This window comes from Talpa europaea (assembly GCF_964194135.1).
Source record: "Talpa europaea genome assembly, chromosome: 7".
NCBI classification, from domain to species: domain Eukaryota; kingdom Metazoa; phylum Chordata; class Mammalia; order Eulipotyphla; family Talpidae; genus Talpa; species Talpa europaea.
The window spans coordinates 118,278,626-118,296,317 of record NC_140074.1 but is presented as its reverse complement, the minus strand read 5'-3'; the positions used below and the strand labels follow the sequence as shown (position 1 = coordinate 118,296,317).

The following is a 17,692-nucleotide window of genomic DNA, read 5'->3' as shown; positions in this document are numbered from 1 at the left end:
CACATGCTAGGAGTTAGGACTAGGAATTAGGGTCCCTTTTTGTGGGGCACAGTCAACCTGCTTTGGCCAGCTCAGTGCTTGCACACAAAGTACTACCCAGTGGTTTTGCTCTGTTGTGCCCTCGTTTTCCCCTCACCCACAGATCATAAAAAATTCCTGGGCCACAGACAGCCCAGGGAGGCAGGCTTATTTCCAAAATTTCAACCTAGTGTGAGGCACAGTTTCCTTCTTCTCTTATAAAAGGGTAAAAGGAAGGGTCTCCCCGCTATCTCTCACCTCAGCAAAACTCAAGCAGTGAGGTGGTGAGGATTCAAACACCCGGATGCCTGCATGTCAGGGGCTCATGGTTTGGGCAGGCCGGTGAGATGGGGTGCGAGGAGCAGGCTTTTAAATGATGACTGAATGGCATTTCAACTCAGTTTCCTTCCTTCAGGCAAAATTTCAGGCTAACTGTTGTCTCTTAATAAACCACTTGTTTATTTGAACAGGGGCGGAGGGGAGGGAAAGGCGAGCAGGGCAGGGGCTGTTGGTCACAGAGGGACCTAAAGGGCTTTGGAGTTGAGGCCTGTCCAGGGCTCCTAGTTTTTCTGCTTTGAAGTGGCATAAAAGCCACTGGCCCTGTGAATCCCGGGAGTGGGCGGGGGGTGTGGGGGGGCGGAGAGGGGGGCTCTTCTTCCAGGGAGTTTGTGCACGTCCCTTCGCCTGGGTCAGTGCCCACAGAGCTTTGTTTCTTGGAAGGTGATTTTGGGGGTTGTTTTTGGTTTTTGTTGTTTTGGTCAAGGTGGGGGGCCCCAGTAGAGAAGGGTGGAGATAAGAGAGATGGGGGTCAGGAGGGGACTTGCCATCCGATTTTCTGGGGCGTGGGGTGAAGCAGAAGCTGAAGGAACTGCTTCCCCGAGGGAAACTGAGCTCTGGGCATAAACATGGTTGCTCTGTGGCTGCAGCCGAGCTGGGCATCGGCATTTCCTCCTCTGGGCCCCAGGGCAGGTGGCTGCGGCAGTGGACGGGAGTGTCCTTGGTGTGGGTACTTTCCCCAGCCACAGGGTGGCTTCACGAGTAAAACCAGAAATGTGACAAGGTGGGCCCATGGGATTCTCACAAATAGTGAACCTGGGTCACCCCTCAAGGACCCATGGATGGTGGGGGTCATTTGCAAGAGGTGGCGGTCTTCACTGGGCACGTAGGGGGAGGTCAACAAGAAGGTGACGTTTGAGCTGAGCATCGGAGGAGCAGGGATCTGCCTGGGGTGAGGACAAGGAAGGTCATTTCAGGCCAGAGGAACAGCCTTTGCAAAGGCATGAGTGCTCGCTGGTGGCCTGAGATTGTCAGGGAAGCCTGGTCTGGTGGGGGGTGGGGTGCACAGGGGAACACAGGAGAGAAAAGTGAAGCCAGAGAGAGGCAGGGCTGGCTCATGCTAGGCCCTCACATGATGGGCCCTCACATGCCAGGCTGAGGTTTGGGTTTTGGCTTGAGGGCAGTGGGAGCCCCAGATGGCTCAGGAACAGAGTGACGGGGCCTCACATGTTTTAGATTTGCTTGACTTCCCGGCTGAGCTTGGGTGGGAGGTGGGCAGCCCCTGGCCTGGAGGGGAGAATGAGGGAAGTCTGCACCCGCCCTCCCTGCAGTGTTCTGCTCATCCTTCCTAGCCCTGCCCCCCACCAGGTCCCCCGAGTGTGTCACTTGTCAGAAAAGCAGTCTGCCTCTCGGTGGGTGTGGAGAGCACGCATGCCTCTGAGCATGCTGGGCCCAGGGCAAGGGCTGGCCAGGCAGCTGGCAGGTTGGCAGGGAGAACATGGCCCACGCTGCTGTGTCTGCAGCCACTGCCATTGGACAGCCTGATTAATGGCCACGATGCCCAGGGCTCCTCATGGGTCAGTAACCCCATCTCTGCAGCAGTGAACCTGCCCCCTGCTCTGCCTTCTTTGGGCCTGCACTGGCACTCCTGGGTGAGCATAAATGCTAAGACATCGTCTGTTCCCCAGGTTCTTCCACCCTTGTGCCACCTGTTTCCATGGCCTCCTTTAAATCTGCACCCTAAGTGCTCTTCTGCAGGAGAGGTTTCAGAGAATTAACTCCCTGCTCTTTGTGTTCTGCTTGTTCTTTATTTTATCCCCCCTGGGCACTCAGTAGAGTTTAGATATGCACCCGAGGAGACTCATCTGCTCCTCTCCCTTCCCCAGCTCTCTAGTCACTGTCTCATGGGCCTGGTGTTCTCTCTCTGCTTCAGGTCGATGTGTGGGGTGGATAGAGCAAGCTCCTATTCTCCACCTCCCTGCTCTATCGCCCTTAGAGGATGCAGCAGATACTAAGCTGATAAGAACAGATGCTACACTTGATCTTAGCCAAGAGGCGAGGAGGGGCGACTGTGTCCCTGCGTGCTGCTTGCGTCAGTCCCTCCTCCATCAGACTCCTGCCGCCCCCCCCCCCCCCCAGGTTAAGGATCTGCCTCCTCCTTTAGAATGACTTCTACTGGCAGTCTTTTTCTTCTGGAAATTATGTAGGACACTCCCCTGGGTAGGGACTGTGTCTCTCCGCCCCCACCCCCCACCCCAAGTCTGGAGCTCCCTATGAACAGTACCCTGTCTGTTTCTCCCTTGTGCCCCTTGAGCTCTGCCATGGGTGGACTCCTTGGGAACTTGGGCTGCAGGGAAACCTCCTGGCTGTCTGGGAATGGCAGGGCTGAGCTTGGGTATAGCAGGTGTGGATTTGGCTGGGATTTGACTGGGGTATGACTAGGTGCCAAGTGCAGAGCTGTCTGGGGCCAAGAGGAACCCAGTAGCTCCAGGTATCAACCAGCCCTCTGGGTCACAGGTCCAGCGAGCACCCTGGGAAGGCCATGCCTTACTTCTTGTAGTCAGAAGCCTGGGGTGGGAGGGGGGGCAGGGAGGTTCCTGGCATGCCCGACTCCTTATGCTTCCTATGGACTCTGTCTTGGGTGGTGGCAGGAGGACAACCACAGCTACTATGTGTCCCGCCTGTACGGCCCCAGTGAGCCCCGAAGCCGGGAACTGTGGGTGGATGTGGCCGAGGCCAACCGGAGCCATGTGAAGGTCCACAGAATCCTCTCCAACACTCACCGGCAGGCTTCGGTGAGTGCCCTGGTCCCCAGCAGCACTGCCCTGGGCCGGGAGGCTGGGGACCAGCTATCTCAGGTGGTCAGTGGGCACGACTGTAACCTAAGGTCTGTGATCTGGGAGGTGCCCTCTAGGGGGTCTGGGGGTTTTGCCAGAGTGGGGCTGTGGTCCTGAGGGCCTGTCTTGGACATGCTTGCCCCAAACCTTGTCCAGGCAGGTGTGGGGTAGTGTGGGTGCTCAGCCCCTTGGCCTGCAGTTCTGCCATGCTGACTCTCTGTTTCCTGCAGAGAGTGGTCTTGTCCTTTGATTTCCCTTTCTACGGGCATCCTCTGCGGCAGATCACCATAGCAACCGGAGGTAAGGCCTTGTCAGCGGGGCTGAGATTTGGAGATCTCAGCTAGAACTTGGAGGACCTATGTGGGGAGGCTCACGGGTGATAGGGTTGTATAGATGGACTGGGAGGGACCCATATTTGACTCTTGGGACCCCACATTCAGGAGGGAAGTCAGGGGGTATGTTGGACCACCTCCCTCACATTGGCTGACGTGTGTGTGTGTGTGTGTGTGTGTGTGTGTGTGTGTGTCCTTCTGGGACAACTTAGGCCAGCGTGGGCAATCCCTGTGGCCCTGTGTTTCTGAGTCTGTGGATAAAAGGGACGCGGAGACTGCTAAGAGCCTGAGTGCTGGGACCAGGGTCCCTGGTGACACGAGGGGTCCATTTTTGATTCCCGTGCATTTTCCCGGGTACAAAGAGAGGTGGGATATTGTGCCCACCTGGAGGGGCAGGGAGAAGCTTCTGTGGTCTGGGACCCTCTGCCTATATACCCTGGACTCAGAGCCCAGCAGGTGGGGACGGGGACAGAGGTTTGAGGTTTTTCGCCCAACACCATCTGCACTGCCCCTTCCAACTTGGGGACCTAACCCAAGGCAGCCACCCTGCTGGTCTACCTCTGGTGATTCCTCTGCACTTCTCCCCACCCCAGGCTTCATCTTCATGGGGGACGTGATCCATCGGATGCTTACAGCTACTCAGTACGTGGCCCCTCTGATGGCCAACTTCAACCCCGGCTACTCCGACAACTCCACAGTTGCCTACTTTGACAATGGTGAGGCCAGAATAAGTCATCCAGCTCCAGGCTCCTGTGGTCCATCCCCTTTAGAGTAACAAAAGGCCCAGAGAGGGCAAGGACTTGCTCAGTCACACAGTGAGGCAGCTGCCCCACCATTTTTGTATTTGGTTCCCTCATCTATAAGATGGGGACAAAATGCCCATAACCAGCAGGATCTGATGCACTAACAGAATGAAATGTTTGGCTTTCAGTAAAGGTGAAATAAATAAGAGGGGCCCTTCTTGCTTTCACTCTCAACTGGTTGTGCCTTGAATACCCCTCTTCCCCTCCCCCTAAGCTCCCCACCCAAAAGAACAGCTATCTCTCTTCCTTTCTATTTCAAGGGGTCAGGATGGGAGAGAAAGGGGTGGTGGTGCCTGATTAGGAGATGCCAAAGCTAGTCTCTTGTGGGAATGGTGGGCTGAAGTGGGCCTTTGGGTTCCTCTCTAGCTGTCTGTGGGCTGCCAGCTCCTGCCTCCCGCCAGATTTGCCCCATCACCCCAAGGGACCCAACCTGCGGCCTGCCTACAGTGAGGGTCATGCACGAACAGCCTGTGCAGCCAGGGCTCCGCTCTTCTCCCTAGGGACGGTCTTTGTTGTTCAGTGGGACCACGTCTATCTCCAAGGCCGGGAGAACAGGGGCAGCTTCACCTTCCAGGCAGCTCTGCACCGTGATGGCCGCATTGTATTCGGCTATAAAGAGGTGAGTGAGCCCTGATGTAGAGATGACTGGTCTTGGAGTCCTTCATCCAACAAATATCTGCAGAGAAGCTGCAATGTGCCAGGCATGGGCTTGGTGCGGGGATACTGCAGTTAGTGGCGTGGCTGCGCCGGGGAGCCTGAGTCTGCGTGGGCAGACAGACAGCAGTTGCAGGGACAAAGGCAGAATCACTGCTGTGACACGTGCTCCTCAGGGGAGGTGTCTGGGCCCCGGGGCTCTCTACCTGAGCAGGGTCAGGGAAGTCTTCCCTGAGGGCAAGAGTTGAGATCTGCAGGGTGCGGAGGAGTTAATAAAGCAAAGAGTGGGGTGCAAAGTGTGTTCCAAGGGAGAGAAAAGCATGTGTGCAAAGGTCACGTGACACAAGAGTGCAAGGCCAGTGCGAAAAGCACTAAGGAAGGCAGCATCATGGGGGAGAGAGTGAGGGATGAGACAGGGCAGGAGAAGAACCAGATGTCCCTTTGAAGAAGGCCACTGTGGTGTCTGAGTGGGGAACAGATTGTTGGAGGTTCAGAGGGCATCTGAGAGAATATTTAGGAGAGAGGTGTTGCCAGCTTGGGGCAGGGTGGTGGGAGAGAATTGGACAGATTGGAGAGCTAGTTCGCAGACTAAATATCAGGCGTTGGAGAAGGAAAGGGAGGCACCAAGGTAGCTCCTAGTTTTCCGGCCTGCGTGGTGGTGCCATCCGTTAGGAAGGAGAGAAGTGTATGTGTGTGGGGAAGGCTTAGAATTCGGATGGGGGTCTATGGGTGTGAGGTGTCTTGGATTCCTCCAAGAGGGGACACTGGGAAGACAAACGGGTCTGGGGCTCCCAGGGCTTTCTAGGCTGGCCCAAGAATGTTGGGGTGCAGATGGAGCCTCTTCTCCCCTGCTACAGATCCCTATGTCCGTCCTGGAAATCAGCTCCTCCCAGCACCCTGTGAAATCAGGCCTGTCAGACGCCTTTATGATTCTCAATCCATCCCCGGACGTGCCCGGTGAGTCCCCAGCAACCCAGCAGAGTCCTCAACTCAGCTCGGACTGGCCTGGGCTGGGCGGGGACGGCAGTGGCTGGGAGTGGGCAGTGGGGGTTGAGTGGGGCATAGTGAGTTGCAATTTTTCTCCTTTAAAGTAGAGGGACTGTTTCCACCAATATAATCTCTAGTGGGATTCACTGCTCTGGCATAAGGCAGGGCCCTTATGTTCGGTACCCCTGCCATTTAGAAAACCTCTGAAGACACCAAATTAGGGTTTTGAGCCCTTCCAGGCACAATCACAGACATCCCCCCTCCCTCCCTGCCCCGGCCATAGAAGGAGCATCACAGCTGCTCTGACAAACCTCAGTTTCTCTATAGCCTCGGTTGCCTTGGCTCTAAAGTGGGGGAGTGCCTGGAGGGTTGCCTCTTCCTCCCAGGTTCTCTAGTTCAGATAACTTAGGGCTCTTCCTCTCCTGCTTCCAACCACCTGCTCATCCCCTCGAGGGCTGTACTGGATTCACTCTCCTGGGGGCTGCAGGTGTGCCGTCCACTGCTCCTAGACCCTTGGCCGGGAACTTTGGACCTGACTTCTTCCACTGGGTGCAAAAATCCTGCCATGTCACCTGAAGGGCCCCTGTCCACTCTTCTCTACCCTATATGTGCTTGATGCACCTGGGGACAGTCTCCAGCTGTGCTGAGCTGCATGGGAGAACGTGCTTGGAAGTCACTCAGGTGCTCGCCTATCGAGGAACAGAGATCACCCTTCTGGAAAGTCAGGCATTTCCAGGGCAAGCATCTTTCCTTATGTTTCTGGGGTGAGTTCAATTCCTGGTGCTGCTGAGACCCCATGATGAGGAGGACATGGAGGGGTTCATCATCTGAGCAGCACCTCTGTCCCTAAAGAAGCCTGTGGCAAGGACCAGGGCTCAGTTACAGGCCTTTCTCCAGCACCTTCTACGTGCAAGGTAGCAGCACAGAGTTGGGGCTCCGCCCTGGAGCTGGAAGCCTGGTGGAATTTGGACCTTGCAAGTCACTTACGTTTGTTTCTTTATCTGTAGCTAAGGATGTGCGTGGTGTCTGCCCCTTGCAGTTATGGGAGGGTGGATGTACCAGTCCAGGAAGTGCTGGGCACACCGGGTTTTCAGGGAATCCTACATCACAGTGCCTCACCATGCTAGCCTTTGGCATGCAGCTCTGTGTTTTATTACCAGCAGGACACATGGTGCTGTCGCAAACAGTCCTGAAATAGGAGCTGGGGGTGTCCTGTGCTGGCGTGTCATCTGTCCCATGCACCACCACAGCACTTTGTTGTTGTTGTCGTTTTTAGCGATTTATTTATTTATGTATACTGGCCAGAGGTGCGGGGCGGGGGCGGGGGTGTGTGTGTGAGAGAGGATTCACCAGAGACAGAGCAGGGAACAGAACAGGCAGATTGACTGAAATACACTGCTGAGGGGAGCAGCGGGTGAGACAGGAGAGGTCTGCTGAGCCATGTGGGTAGCTCCCTGGCCAGGGATCGAACTTGTGCTGCAGTGGCTGCAGACAGCTTCATAGGTTGTGTCTTAACCCCTTGTGCCACCAGGGAGGCCCGACCACAGCACTTTGAAGTGGCTTTTGTGGGCCTCCCAGGTGGCGCAGCGGTTGAGCGCTGGGTTGCGAAGCTGCCCGCAGCCTCTGCGGCGCCGGTTCGATCCCCGGCTGCTCCCCGACCACCAGAGGAGGGTCCCACATGGCGCGCAGACCTCTCCTGCCGCCCGCTGCTCCCCTCAGCAGTGTCCTTCGGTCCTTCTGCCTGCTCTACTCCCCGCTCTGGCTCTGGTGAATTCTCTCACCCTCCCGCGCTTCTGACTGTACCCAGTGCATGTATAAACAAAACAAACAAACAAACAAACAAACAAATAAAATAAAACATGCCTCTATTAAAAAAAAAAAAGACTATGAAGTGGCTTTTGTGGCTGATAGCAGAAGTCACAGGCTCTAGTGGCAGTTTCCCAGACTTCACTTGTTCACCCATCACCTCTGAGGTTTCTGCTGTCAACATCAATGACTGTCCTACTATATACTAGTGCTCTTCTTATCCTCATTTGTAAAATGATTGTTTTTTCACAAATGAGTGTAGCTGGTTTTAAAATTCAAATGATACAGGATGTATTGACAGATTTCTCTTCTGTCCCTGCCCCCCTGTCTCCCATTCCCCTTCCTGGAGGCAACCCAGGCTGCCAGGTTATTTGTAGAGCTGAGCCTTTATATAGATATTCGTGCACACACTTAACCCACGGCACGAGCTGACCATCGCTGTTCTGTCCTTGGACAGTCTGTCCTGCCCACCGGCCACTTCAGCCCATATCTCACTCTTTTAAATGACCTTGTGAGAGTCCCCTGCCTAGAGGCTGGCTTCATTCAACCAGTGCCCTTATACACCTATAAAGGATGTTGTGGGTTTTTTGGTGGGTTTTTTGGTCAAGCCTTTGCTGCTTCTCCTTGGGCCTTAGTCCTCAGTATAACTAGACTGGTTCCTGACCCATGGGATGGAATGATTGGGAAGAAATGACTCTAGTGGGCCTAAAGGCAAAACACCCACCACTGAGCCGCCCATGAGAAATCGGCCCCAGGTCCTCCCTGCCCGTGAGCTGCCCACGGGCCAGTGGGCTGGTGGTGGCACCCAGGCCCGGCCTGCTGCAGGAGGGAGGAAACAGACCCAACCTCACCTTCCCGTCCCTCCTTCCTTTTCAGAGCCCAGTGCCCTCTGCCCCATCTCTTCCTTCAACACTGTCTTGGGATCACGGAATGTAGCCATTGCTAGACACGCCACATCCCCACCCCGGAGCCCCCTTGTCTAGTCCCCCTAGGGCCTGCTAGAAGCCCCTGCATGGAGCCTGGCACATGGCAGCCACCCCATATTAGCCTCCCTCCCTCCTTCCCTTTATCAAACACACCTCAGCTTTTCTGCCTGTTCCTTGTATTTTAGTGCCTTTTGTTATGTTGCCGCTACACTGGGGACTGTTTTTAGCCAGAGGACTATTGTCTTTGCTGTGTGGCTCAGTCTTTGAACTTACACTCAGGCATGCTGCAGAAAGCTCCTCCTTCAGGGCAAATGTGTGGCTTCCCTTGCTCTGTGCTGCAAGGCCCTGTGGATATCACGTTATCCTCAAAGACCCAGTTCAGACCTGCCAGAGTGGATCCAGGGCTGAGGGTCAGCCTGTCTGCCCCACTATGACTGTATCAGTTAAAATACTAAATGCTTCCAATTGTCAGCAAATAGATGCTGGTCTGAGCCCTCTGTGTAAGCCCCACCACCCACCTGTCCCTCCCTAACCCCCCACTCCAATGCTCTATGTAGCAAGTAGCTCTGCAAGGGCCACCTCTTGCCATACTCCCCTGCCCCCCATAGCTCACAACCTGACAGCTGGCTTCCATCAGAGCAGGCAGGCAAGGCAGCAGCATTGGGGAGCAAGATAGAAGCCCAGGGGGTTTGTAACCTAGTCTTAGTGCCATCTCCCCAGCGATGTCATGTTCTGCTGCTGTTAGCTAGTCACTAATGCAGCCCCCACCATGGAACATAGGGGCCTGGGCTGCCTGCCATGCCGAGCTTTACAGTTCTCAGTGGATCGTCCCCCCAGCCTTGTAATGAAATCTGTACATATGTCCCTTTCAAAATGAGGACGCAGAGGCTCAGAGGGATGGAGTGACTTGCTGTGGTCACACAGCTGTGAAAGGGAAAACTAAAACCCAAATCTGTTTTTGGAAAACCCACAGTCTATCATTGAGACTTTCTAAGTCTGCCTCCCCCCTCCACCAGAGGGGTGAATCCTTTCCTCCTTGGTTACCAGGTACCCATCCACAGCCCTTGGCGTACCCACCCTGGACTGTTCTGCAGGACAGTCCTTGGTGTCTGGTCCACCATCTCGTGCATTCCTGAGCTTCCGTCCCGCCCTGGGCTTTGTGCACGGGTGGAGTCGCAGGAAATGTGCCTTGGATGCAGCCCTTACATGAGGGTGAGTTAGAGGAAGTCAGATCCCTTGGGAGTGTCTCTATCTGAGGCTCTTCTGTGACTCTGGAAAGAAAGTGTTTAAGAGCAAGCCAAGGAGATGTGTGAGGCGGGATAAAGAGTGGCAGGGAGGAATCCACCCACCTGAAATAACAGGAGATTGGCCACGCCTGCTCCCTGAGGCAGAGCAGGCCGAAGGGCCCAGTGTGGGAGCTGCTGGATGACAGTAACCCCAGTCACTGTCCCTGGGTGACTCCGGGTGCAGCTTGCTGCGGCGTTGGGCCACTTTCACTAGCAGTTGAAAGCTCGAGTCTGTCCCCCAGAACACTGCCCAGCAACCCCCACCCTCCAGTTTGGAGCTGTACTGTAAAGGTAGGTGGGCCCTACCATGCAGGGCATAGAAGGCCACACTGGGAATTCTGACTCGATGCTGCAGGCAATGGAGTTCTGGCCCCATTCCCTCTGGTCCCTGCCAGACCTAATCAATTTCAGGCTCCTTGTTGCCTGCAGCATCGAGTCAAAATTCCCAGTGTGGCCTTCTAGGCCCTGCATGGTGGGGCCCACCTACCTTTACGGTACAGCTCCAAACTCTCCCTCCACCTGCCACTCCACCAGGTAGTGCTGCTCTGCAGGCCCTGTGTTCCCAAAACATGTCTACATCGCTGTGATTTAGTTCCTTGTATAAAAGTATATTTTATATGTAAAATGATACTTATAATTTTATAAATTTACATATATAAAATTCCATTTTATCACTTGGCAAAATTATATTTCATTGGTCCAGCTCAAAAGTTGCTTCCCCCAACAGCAGAATTGATGCTCCCCCCTTCTATCCACCCAGCACCACCCTGCTCATCTGCCTTCTTCCCAACTAGCTGTGAGCTCCTTGGGGGTTCATTGTGGCCCCGGTACTTAGCCCAGTGCCTGGGGCAGGGCAGGCACTCAAACAAACAGTCTTAGTGTGCTGCTGAAGGAATGGTGTGGCAAAGACCTGTCTCCTGCCCCCAGGTGACCCTAAGTGGAATAGGGGCCTGATACCCCTTGAGTTGGAGGGCAAGTATTTTGGCAACTGCATCTCCTTTTGTCAAGCTGTGGGAGAACTATTGAGGTGCAGGTAGAGCATATTCATATGCATACTTTTTTTCTGAAATGGTCTCCATGGCCTTCCATGGATTTTAATTTGGGCCATGACCTCTGTTTTGGGGAGCGAGCAATAGTTTTTATGTGACTCAGACCTCAGATTCTACTGGGTCTGATCTTCCACCCAGAAGTAGGGAGTAAGTATGGATTAGGTCAAGCTGCAAATAGCTCAATCCCAAATAACTGTGGCTTAAACGAGACAGAGATTTGGGGTGGGGGGGCCCTCTGGTCTGCAGACCTTATTTCACCATGACTGTTGCCTCTGTCTCAGCCCACCTGGTCCTACAGATGGGGGTGTCACTGTCCTTGCACTCAAGCCAGGCTCCCTGCTGCCCGGAGCATGGTAAAGAGTGGAGTTTGTTTTCCCACTCTTCTGGGATAATCCCCCAGTCAGTCACTAAATCCTGTTGTGGGGACTCTCTCCTTCCCCAGACACTGAGGCCCCCCCCCCCCCCCCCCCCCCGCTTGATGCAGGGAGTTCTGCAGTGTCACTCCTGGCATTCAGGGAAGAAGGTGCTGAAAACAGCCAGTTTCTCTTGTCATCACTTCCTTCTATAAACTGCTACCTGGGCTTTGGAACTGGGGTGGGGGGGTGGCCTGCAAAACATGCTTTGCTGAAAAGATTCTGTTATCAGCATTTTTTGCAGAAACACACAAAGAATATAGACTAGCTTAAGCACTCCCCATTTGGTGGGAGGGGTTCCCAAAAGTCAATATAATTTCCTCAAGAAGCCCTTTACTTCACAGACAGTGTACAAGCAACTTTAATGGAGCCAACATCAGAATGGACAGAGATTCTGAATTAGTGGACTCACCTAATGAAGATTTCATCATAAAGGGCTCCAGCTTGTAGCCTGGCCCTTGGCTGGCCCCAGAATGGCCTCGGATGGCCCTCATACTCTGGGCCTTCTCCTTTACCAGAATTTTCCTTTCCTTTCAAAGGCAGACTTGAGTCCAGAAATGTGTCAGAGGCCTGTGCTGTACCTCCGTGCGGGACTGCTGGGTGGAGGAGGTGGGTGGGAGGCCCCGGAACTGGCTGCAGAAGGGTAAGGAGGCTCAGCCAAGGCAGGGCATGGGGGGATGTGCTCACCAGCTCTGGCCTGGCTTCTCTGCCCCTCTCTCCCCCTCTGAGAGAGGGTCCTTTAAAGTGCTCTTTACTGGAGTTTTGTCCACTGGGGCCCTTCCTCTTCTTTACACTGTTGTTTTCCCCTCTGTTCTACCCCTGAATCTTGTTGCTGAATATCTCCTTTCTTTCTCTCTCTGTCCCTTTCCAATTCCTGCCTCCCCTCCTGGCCTGAAAGCTCCCGGGGTTCAGGACCCTCATTGTGTTTATCTCTGGCATCCCCTTTCCACCATCTTATATATTTTATATCATGACCAGAGTCTGGGAGGGGCGTTTGTGGCTGGACCTGTCAGCCTCCCTTTTCCTGACCACCCCAGCCATCGCCCACTGGTGTCTGCTATTGAAACAAAACAGGACAGGAAAACCTTTTTGAGCCATTGACATTTCCTGATTGGGTGGCAGGGCTCTTTCTGTGTCTGGACTTGAGTATTTCTGAAGCTTTGATGAGTGGAAGCAGAGATAAAATAAACAGAATGTCTCAAACTGCCAGAAATGTGGCCTGGGGGCGGCCTCCTTCTTGGTTCCGGAAGGGATCTGTGGGTCATGCATCTGGACCTCATCATCCTTGGGAGAGCCCCAGATGTTGGCAAGATCATTCAAAAGCAAAGAACTCAGACAGGGATACTAAGGATTCTGTTTACAGAAAAATTAAAATATTGCCAAAGCCGTACAGTCAAACAACTACAAGTTGGCTGTTGATGTGAACAAATATTTTCAACCAGAGATTTATTTCACATACTGGCCCTCGCCCCCTGCCTACCTCTACTCCGCGTGCACACACACACACACCCTCCCCCCACCCCCCCACCCCCGCCGCTGTAAGGCAGTGTTGAGTTCTGGAGGGCACCTCTGGCTGTCCCCTTACCTGAGGCCCTGGGCTGGCCCCAGAATGGCCTTGGGTGGCCCTAACCCCCTGGGTTTTCTCCTTTCCCAGAACTTTCCTTTCAGAGGTAGATTTAAGTCTAGAACTGTGTTGGAGGCCTCTGCTATGCCTCCATGCTGGGCCGCTGCTCTGCTCCCAGTCCCAATAGTGGGGATACCCAGCCCCTAGTTTTGGTGTGAGGTTTCCCAAGACCCTCACATCCCTGATGGCTGCTCCTGTGTGTCCCTCTCCCTGAACGGAGCTTCCTTGACAGGTTCGTGTCTCCACCGGTGCCCCAACCCCAGTTCATCAGTCCCTTTCATTTTACCTTCCTTTTCACCAAGGAAAACCGCTCCCCTCCATCTCACAGTGGAGGGATCCTAAGCACCAGCTCTTCTTTCTGACTTAGGAAAGTGTATATCTGACTTTCTGTGGTGCTGTGGGGGCTTCCCTTTTGAGAAAGGCCATAGTCTGTGGTGTACTAGGGAGGAAGGGAGTGTTCTTCCGCTGGGCTGCAGGCTGGAGTTATAAGTTGTTGAGGTTGTCATGACAATTTGTAACCTGCTCATTGTCATTTCTTGAGGCCCTGTTCTGTGCAGGGCCAGGTGCTAGCCACTGGGGGCTGGAGACAAATAACTTGCTGGTTCTGCCCTTGAGGAGCTTATGGCATGGGGGGTGGGTGGGCAGGTGACACTGGGAGGCATAGAATTACAAACACCTGCCCCTTGTCATCTCCATCTCTCTCAGACCCATTCCTGCTTGGTAAACGGGTCTTCTTATAGCAGAAAAAAAAAAAAAAACCCAAAGGGCCTCCCCGGTGGCGCAGCGGTTGAGCGCTGGGTTGCGAAGCTGCCCGCGGCCTCTGCGGTGCCGGTTCAATCCCCGGCTGCTCCCCGGCCACCGGAGGAGGGTCCCACATGGCGCGCAGACCTCTCCTGCCGCCCGCTGCTCCCCTCAGCAGTGTACTTCGGTCCTTCTGCCTGCTCTGCTCCCCGCTCTGGCTCTGGTGAATTCTCTCACCCTCCCTTGCTTCTGACTGTACCCAGTGCATGTATAAACAAACAAACAAACAAACAAACAAATAAAACATGCCTCTATTAAAAAAAAAATTAAAAAAAAAAAACCCAAAAACCCTGTGGGTACGCCCGCCTGCATCGTACAGGACCCTGCACACCTCAACTCCTCAACTTTGATGGAGAGCTCTGTCCTCCTTAGGATGCAGTAGCCCCTGGACATCTGGCTGTTACTGTCCAGTACTTATGAGACTTGCCCCCTGGGCCTCTTCTCTTTTAGACTTCGGAGGAAAACAAACACAAGCCACTCAATTCTGGAGGCACTGGCTTAATAATGTCTTGGAAGGAAACGTTGTAGATGTTTCCCTTCAGTTCTTTGAGCAACACAAGTGAAGACCCATAAGCAGTGAGTGCTGGGGTGTGTGTGCAGGCCCACGAGAGCAGGCCACCACATTCCTACCCACTCCATGTTCAGGGACTCAAATTAGTAGCTGGAAACGAGCCACGGGAGTATTTATACCACAGAAATGGGCAAATTCTACATCCGGACTCCCCCCAGGCTGGGAGCCAGTTTCCGAGGTCTGTGTACCACAGAAAGTTGTGAAAGCAAATGAGAGGAGTGAGATCCAGGTGTCCTCCGGGAATGTGAACCCAGGGGCAGAACCAGGTCTGTCTTGTGTGAACTGAGTGCTTGGGACTTGGCACAGGCCTGGCACAGTGGATCCTGTGTGTTGAACAAGTGGATGAATGGTGTGTGGCTGCAGGCGTGGTGATAGGCTTGGTGATTGCAGAGTGTCAAACAGCACTTGTCAGTCTAGGGGTTAATTGGTCTGAGCCTCGGCTTCCCACTTGGAGATGAATGGCAGAACACTTACCATGGCCCTCCGCCTGTGGCCCAGGCCCAGAGCTGTGGCCCACTGCCCACCAAGTCCACACCTGGGCAGTGCTTACCTGGTGAACACCCTTCAGGGTCACCCAGACCCCCTCATCCCACCCATTCTCTCCAGTGTTTTCCTGTGGCATCACACCCTGACCTGCCTGCTGTGGAAGGAAGGGAGAATACCAGAAGGAGGCCTGGATCTTGTTACAAGCCACCAGCTCCAATTCAGGAGTCCAGATGGCGGGAGGGCATGCAGGCCTGGAGTGGTCATCTTCCCTCGCAGGAAAGGAAGGTCGAGACCAAAGTCTTCCCACTATCTCTCCTCACTGGGGCCAGTAATTTGGGTGAAGGCGGAGATGGGGGCACCCTGTGAAAAGTACTCTGAGAGGCCTTCAGGTGGTGTGGGAGAGTCTCCGGTGCTTCACAGCCTGAGCATAGACCTCCCCCGACGCCTCTACCTGATTCCCCAGCAGTGGCAGAAGCAAGAAACAGCATCCAATCTGGACCAGGGAAAATAGGCCGAGGCTGGGGGTGGAAGAAAAGCAGCCTGGGCTCTGGGGGCAGTAGCAGGAAAGGAGAGGCTCGCAGTGAACAATGTGGGGTAGCACTAGAGGCGGGGTGGGAGGTGAAAGTAGGGGGACCAGGAGGGCCAGATAGCCGACTCCCTCTCCCAGGGCCTGGGCTCATCCCAGCACCCTCAGGAGCTGTCAAGGGGCTGAGGAACCTGCTAGAGACACACTGATGAGAAATATGCCATCTGGAGGGGGAGAGGGAAGGAAAGAAATGTGCCATCTTTCCTCTTCATGCTTAAGCTTATAAACTTTGACAAGGGTAGAATTTGAGGGGTTAGGAGAGGCTGAAAATACCCTAGAGATTCAGCCACAAGAAAACCAAAGACCCCAGGAAGAACCTGTTCTGGGGCCTCCCCTCTCTCTGGTCTCCCTCCTGACTCAGGGCTTCTCGTCCATCCTTCCTGTTGTCAGTCTCCCCAACTTCTTTCCCTTCCTAGTGGCTCTGGGGGAGGCCCTGGCCCTCCCAGTGACATCTGAGTGTGTAGTGTCGACACCGATGCCAGAAAGGTTTCCTTGTCCCTGATGAGATACGTTTCGAGGACGTTCTGTGGTGGCCGGTGTTTCAGGGGCTGAGGCAGCTCCCATTTCCTGCAGCAGGCAGGGTAGTAAGGTGGGAAGAGAACAAATTTTGGTGCCAGACCTGTGGGAGTTCAATCCTGGTTAAGTAGGAGGGAACACATCCAAGGTTGGGGATCAGTAAATGACAGAAATGTATCTGAAAAATTAAGTGGCAGATGCACCCTAGATTTTTCATTCAGGAGGGGGAGCAGGAGGATGGGGCACCGAGCAGTTCACGGATGGCCCTACTGAGCTCTGTGCCACCTGGGGAGACTTTCCTCCAAGCCACCTTCAGCTGAGTGAGAAGCTGATATCCTCGCCTACTCTGGGCTTCTAGTGACAAAACCCAACTCAAGCAAGCTGAAGTAGAAAAGGGGATGCACCGGGGATACTGATGTAGCCCAGAGAACCAAAGGAAGAGCTGACAACGTGAAGGCCTGCAAGACCCCAGAGCCCCCAGTTTCATGCTCTGGCTTCCTCGAGAGAACCGTGGCCATCACTTGACTCTGAGCTGGTGTCTTCTCAGCTTCATTACTCTCCAGAGAGGGCCGCTTGGTGACAGTTGAAAATCCCAGGAGGGTCTCTGATTGGTCCAGCAATCTCTAGCCCACTGTCAGGGCCCAGGCACAGGCCTCGGAGGCCTCTGGCCATGAGACTTCTGATGACGGGCTCTGCCTCTGTTTTAGAATCTCGGCGGAGGACCATCTTCGAATACCACCGTGTGGAACTGGACTCCAGCAAAGTCGCCAGCATGTCAGCCGTGGAATTCACCCCACTGCCAAGTAAGTGGGGGTCCTTCTCATTGACATAAGAGCAGTGTCTCACCGTTGTGGTAACAACCTGGCAGAGACTAAGCCCATAAACTGACTGAGCCCACCCCAGGTCTGTGGTGGGTGTAGCCACTCGACTTTTCTGGGCCTCCATTCTCACTCCTGACCTGCATGGACTATGCCAGTTAAGGTGAGGGCTGGACCAGCAGTGGCATTGAGGATGACGTGTGCCTGCACATTCAGGCCTGGGCTGGTGCTCATGTGTGGCAGTGTTGCTCACACCTCACGGAAACTCAGGAGTGGTGTTCCCCTGAGAACCCTCAGACTGAGCCCCCAGAAAGTCAAGCCTGGAACTAAATTGATGCATAAGTTTGTCATTGTATTTTCCTTAGAGGAGGGTGATGCTGGAGTCCACAGGCAGCAGGCAATGAAAGGACTTAGCCAGCAGAACCCCAAGAAGGCGGGCCTGGCCCTCTCCCCCTCTGCACCCCTCTCACCCACAATTGAACACACATGATGGCCTTGTCCCAGCTATTGTGGAAGATCCCGTAACATTGGGGTTTGGGTGTTGTTCAGGACAAGGCCAGGGCAGCTGGGGACAGTCAGGGAAGGAAGAAGCACCCCCATTCTTGTATTTTTACAAAGTTTTGTTTCCTCTCCTGACTCCTGCCTCCCAGCTTCACTCTGAATCATGGCCTCTCCCTGCTGTCTGTAGTGTTTCTGTCTCTCATTCCCCCCTCCCTCTTCTCTGCAGATTCTGGGAACTACAGGTAGAGAAAGTAGAGGAAGAGGAGAAAGGTTCTAGAATTCTATGTGGAGTCTCTGGGTATTTCCCTTGGAAAAGGGGAAGGGCCCAGACACCCTGGGTCCTAGGGTTTGGACAACTAGTAGATCACAGCCCCACCCTTCCCCCATCACCCTCCATCTAAG

At 54.2% G+C, this 17,692-nt stretch overlaps 1 protein-coding gene across 1 annotated transcript in view; it reads left to right on the top strand.

Annotated features, from left to right (window-relative positions):
* Window positions 1-17,692, top strand: part of PLXDC1 (plexin domain containing 1) — a gene marked incomplete at both ends in the record, with an annotated part of 54,339 nt that overhangs the window by 22,177 nt on the left and 14,470 nt on the right. The window contains 6 exons of the mRNA XM_084237050.1: window positions 2,946-3,089; window positions 3,362-3,431; window positions 4,057-4,179; window positions 4,767-4,885; window positions 5,778-5,877; window positions 16,679-16,774. Coding sequence (XP_084093176.1) covers window positions 2,946-3,089; window positions 3,362-3,431; window positions 4,057-4,179; window positions 4,767-4,885; window positions 5,778-5,877; window positions 16,679-16,774 — 652 coding nt within the window. The remainder of the gene's footprint in view (window positions 1-2,945; window positions 3,090-3,361; window positions 3,432-4,056; window positions 4,180-4,766; window positions 4,886-5,777; window positions 5,878-16,678; window positions 16,775-17,692) is intronic.